At 34.6% G+C, this 5,337-nt stretch overlaps 1 protein-coding gene across 1 annotated transcript; it reads left to right on the top strand.

The window, feature by feature from the left end:
- Positions 1 to 685: 685 nt before the first annotated feature.
- On the top strand, positions 686 to 3,728 carry synprb (synaptoporin b; the record flags this gene model as incomplete). Its single annotated transcript, XM_014006271.1, is given in 3 exon segments — positions 686 to 884; positions 1,003 to 1,194; positions 2,068 to 3,728. Coding segments are annotated over 3 exon segments (763 nt in total), but the record flags the coding sequence as incomplete, so codon positions are not given.
- Positions 3,729 to 5,337: the final 1,609 nt, after the last annotated feature.

The following is a 5,337-nucleotide window of genomic DNA, read 5'->3' as shown; positions in this document are numbered from 1 at the left end:
ATATATATGTTTTACTTTTGATTAGAGAAGTTAAAATTAAATAAATAATTAATAAAATTCAGAGCTCCACTCTATTTGTCATTTGCTCCCTTTTGAAGCTCCTCCAATTTTAAATCAGGTTGCTGGGCAGCGGAGCGAGAAGTCGACCCAATTTAATATCCATAAGTCTCGAAATGGCACAACTCTGCTCAACTCTTAGCTTTTTTTATTTAATTTTTTCCCCAAAAAAATAGAGCTGTAGTTCGCAGACGACAGAAGCTAATTTCAGGAAATGCTTGTTTAATGTCAACAGTGATTGTGTGGAAACCTGAGCATTTTACGGTTTGAGTACAATTTAATCTAAATATTTTTCTGTCTCAAAGTTAGACTTTGCTAGCCTCGAAACAAAACAAAACTCCAAGTTTTGCATTTGCCACTCTCTTTATTTTGGATGACCTTGAGTTTTATTATTGCACTGTGCTAACAGTAATCGAAACGTTCACGATGAATCGTATTTATGTTTGTTAGAATAAAGAAATATTGTCAAAACTAACAAGAAGTGGAAGTTTAAATCTCTATATAAATTCTTCCAAACAGGTCGATTGTTTCTCATTTAAAATTGTGGTAGCGATGTTTTGATCCTGCCTGAGTTCTGTTTCAGATGTAACAAAACACCAGGCTGAGCAGACTTCTCTTTCTGTCACAGATTGCAACAAGTGCACTTCAAGGCTCCACTGTGCGACGTGGAGAGAGAGGAGGTCCTGTTCCTCGATGGGGACTTCTCCTCAGCCGCTCAGTTTTTTGTGACTGTGGGGGTCTTCGCTTTTCTTTACTCACTCCTGGCAACGATAGTCTACGTCTTCTACCAGAACAAGTACCTAAAGAACAACAGAGGCCCACTGGTGGTCCGTTCGGCTTCGTTTTTAACGATGATTGTGATAATGTACTGTTTGGTGACAAGAAAGAGCTTTTATTTATCTGAACAAATTTGTTTCTCTTTACATTTTTTTCTGTCCTGAGCAGGATTTTGCCGTCACCGTCATCTTTTCCCTCATGTGGTTGCTCAGCAGTTGTTGCTGGTCAAAAAGTCTCTCCGATATCAAAAGAGCAACAAACCCAACCGAGGTGCTTCTTCTCATCTCTGCCTGTAGAGCTCAGGAAAACAGTTGTGCAGCTACGCAGGAGCCTTTCTGGTCTCGTCTTAATACATCTGCTGTATGTATTCAGTCAACAAATATCACAGTCTACTGGAGATAAAGCAATCCACTCCCACATGCAGAGTTGTAAAGTAACTAAGTACAAATACTTTGCTACTGTAGAATTCTTTGGGTATCTGTACTTTACTTGAGTAAATATTTTTCAGCCTACTTTTTACTTCTAGTTTTTACATTTTCACACAGTTATCTGTACTTTCTACTTCTTACATTTTTAAAAAAGGCAAAAAGTAGAAAGTCGTTCATTTTATTTCATTTTACTTGTTTTCATTCCAGCTTATTATTGTAAAAATTAAATACTATCCATATAAATTGTGCCTCCTAGATAAAGTGAATTTAATTGTGGTTGAATGAGAAGTATAAATATATAATTTGTACACAAACAAATCATGTCACACTCCAGCAGGACATAATCATTAAAATAAAAGGACTGTACTTAAGAAGTATTTGTATTTCATGAATTATATTATTACATTTGGCCGCAGCCCTCGGATAGATTTTTATTTTAGGGAAAAGGTTTGTGCAGCCTTGATATATGTATATAAACTGAAACAGCTAGACTAATACATCCTAAATTTAACATAAATTAATTATTTTAATACGATATAATAATGCATTTTTTGGGGAGGTCACCTCCTAATAAATGTCATTATGCAAAATCTAACTGCTCATTTTGAATCAATACTTTTACTTTTAATACTTAAATACACAAAATATTAGATACTTTAAGACTTTTACTCAAGTAACATTCCTAAAGGAGACTTTAACTTTTACCAAAGTACATTTTTGGTAAGATACTTGTACTTTTACTCAAGTATCACTTTATGGTACTTTATACAACACTGCCCACATGTCCCCTCTTTTGTTCCGGCAGGTTTTTGGGTTTGTGAACGTTGCCCTTTGGTCTGGGAACATCTGGTTCGTCTTCAAAGAGACTGGCTGGTACAAGACCGGTCAGAGGTACCCAACCAGGAGCGCTTCTGGGAAACGTTCGAGTGAAATGAGAGAGCGACTCTACAGCGAAAGCAGCTTCGACCAGCCAGATGACAGTTTTGGTCTCTACAGACAAGACAGCGTGACTCTGTCGAAGGGGGACTTTAATAAGCAGGTCGAGAGACAAGCCAGCATTAACCAATCCCAAGTGAGCTTCAGCTTACCTCAGACGTATCTCGGCAAAAGTGTTGTTTATGAAAGAGATAACAGCGTCACATCCCAAGGGCCAATGATTTTTATTAATGAGATGTGACAAGTTTCAATTTGTTAAACGCCAATGTGAAATTTTAATCAAAAAAATTGATAGCACATTTTACAATGGCTTCATCAAATACATAATAACAAAGAAAAATCCACCTTTAACTTTCACTCAGATTAAACACAATAAGAGCAAATAAAATAATAGGAAAGGAAATTAAAAGGAAGCCACAATGTTTTTGTGAATTTTGTTTATGTATATTTATATTTTGTTTAAAAGAAAGGAACAGGCCACATCTCCATTCATATTTTTAGAATTGTATTTCATAAATCTGAATGGTTTGAGGAACTTATTAAATCAAAGTGTTCAAATTGTCTTGATAAATATTTAATATTTCTGTTGGTTTTACACTTTATTATTGATGGTGTTCTGATTAATATTGTCTGCTGGTGTATTTATTTGAATATTTTAAATTTTTATTACTTTTATTTGTAAAGACCATCAAAATGCCTGTTTAAGATGTTTGAGTTAAAATAATCTGTTTTATTGTAGTTTTTCTCAGTTATTTGATGAATTACTGTTTAATTATGGATGTTGAACTTATCATTATATTAAATATTTAAAGAGCCACTTCTGTACATTAACATCAAGCAATGTGCCATTTTGTTAGTAAAGAAATAGCAGTTATTCAGTAATTTCAAGAAATACATGTACCTTGTTTTGCTTGAATTTTGCATATTTGTTGCATTATGATTTGATTTTCATTGACTGAGATCCAAAACAGTGTGTCATGCAGGTTTTTACCTCAGTAGTTGTGCGGTTGCAGATTTGAACAGCGTAAATAATGTAAAAGTATTTTGAAAAGTATCTCAAAGCCACAGTATGTTGAAGCACACTGTTGGGATTATCTGAACAGTAAGGCTGAAGGGATAATCCCTCACTGTATTTATTTCTTTCAGGTTAAGACTGTTAAAATAACACTGACTAACGCCCAAAACCTTTAACCACTGTGACTATCACACAACCTGCTCTTTGAAATGCAACAAATGCAAAGAATTAGTTTGGAGTGTTAAGTCATCAGATCATCAAATTTTATAAATTAAACTAAGAGTTGATAAAAAAAATTAACAATTCATGATGAGGTAATTATGTTTAATAAATGCTTAATAAACAGTGGCTGCTTCTGTTTCAGTTATTCAACAAGTAAACCAACACAGAAAAAAAAAACATGTCAACAACATGAAACAATTGTTAACATTTTAGGTAATTTCACAGTTGAGAGAGTAGATTATGTACTTCTCTACCAAAGTCAATAAATTCAACATCAAGAGCCACATGATACATTTTACCCAGAATGCCTTTTGATAATAATAATAATAATAATAATAATAATAATAATAATAATAATAATAATAATAATAATAATAATAATAGTTATTGGTAGAAAGGTGTAAAGACAAAGCCTGACTCATCAGAGTCAATGTGCCCAAAAGCTCATTGCTTGTGAAATATGAAGAAACCTCTTCTGAAAGCTTTTCTGTCTGTGTTTTTTAAAAGCAAACAATAATTCATATTGTTTATTAAGAATGTTGTAAAATTTTAAATTGCTGTTAGGTCCTAATTAAATATTTCTTAAACTAAAAATTTAAATGAAACAAGACGTAAAATGTTCTTTTTAACAATATTTCACTTTCAGAGTCTACAAGTGTTTTTCTGTACAATTAACGTGAAATGTGCAAGACTGCTTGAAATTAGGAGATAGTGTTGGATAGTTTAAAAAAGATGTTGCTTCCTCAAGTCGTGTCTGATCAGTCTGCAGCTTTTTAAAGTTAAATAATAAACAACAGGGAACTTGCTTTAGCTGCAACGTGCAAAGCCATGGTTTAAGGGAAAAAAGAGCAAATTCTCTTCTAAAACGAGACAGACCGTCAAATCTCAAAATGAACCAACGTTTCACACTCTCACTCACCCGAGGATATTTTACAGTTCCAGTTAACCTAACATGCTTGTTTTTGCTCTGTGGGAGGAAACCAGTGTTTGTAGAGAGAGAACATGCAAATTGCACATAAAAAAGGTCTCAGCGAGGCGTCAAACCTGTGACCTCCCTGCTGTGAGATAACAGGGCTAACCACAGCACCACTACGCAGCTCTTACACTGCCTGAAGCAGAACAGAAATTTAAAAGGTCCAGTAAATGCAAAACAGAAAAATGCTGTTTTTTCTGACAGAAAAATGTATAAATATGTTAAAACTTTAAAAAAAAAAAAAAGAAAGAATGTTTAATTTATTTCACTGTGTTTTATTTACAAAAGAAATGTAAAAGAATTTACCAAAATGTGACATTTTTCACTTTTTGGCAGCAGGGTTATAGCTGACTCACTGAGCACTCCTCACAATCAGGCATTATGAGAAGGGGTGTCCAAATCTTTGCACACAGTTGTTCATTTTGTGAAAATTTGAATGAAGAAGCATTCTCACTTTGAAAGATATTTTAGTTGTACGTCATAAAATTAAACGTGGCTAAAAGCAAAATACAAACTGTGGCTCTTACTACAACTCTAGCCAAACATGTTCTTCCAAGATGCCTCACAACAAGCCCTCTGCCTGGAGATAGACTCAGTGCAACCACAGAGTTGGTTATTATGCTCTCTGCGTGCAGCCTCCTATCTGATCTGAGCAATTAGAACAAAGAGAGGCGACGCTCGCGTCCCTGACAGAGAGACTGAGCACATGCAGGTGTCCAGAACACTCTCTTTGAAGAAAATTACAGAGCATTGGCCCACAGCATGACAATTAGGGTCAGGTTATCAGCAGGAAATAAAAGGGTCTATCTACGATATAGACGGCTCAATGGGTGAGGAAGAAGTGTATGTTTAAAAGTAATTAAAGCCTTTTGAGCCTGTGACATGATGATGTGGAAGACTTGTGGGTTGTCTTTGCAGAACACGTTTTC

This window comes from Austrofundulus limnaeus, unplaced genomic scaffold (assembly GCF_001266775.1).
Source record: "Austrofundulus limnaeus strain Quisiro unplaced genomic scaffold, Austrofundulus_limnaeus-1.0 Scaffold35, whole genome shotgun sequence".
In the NCBI taxonomy this organism is placed as follows: domain Eukaryota; kingdom Metazoa; phylum Chordata; class Actinopteri; order Cyprinodontiformes; family Rivulidae; genus Austrofundulus; species Austrofundulus limnaeus.
Note: the sequence above shows the minus strand (reverse complement) of the source record. Positions and strands in the feature narration are given on the sequence as shown.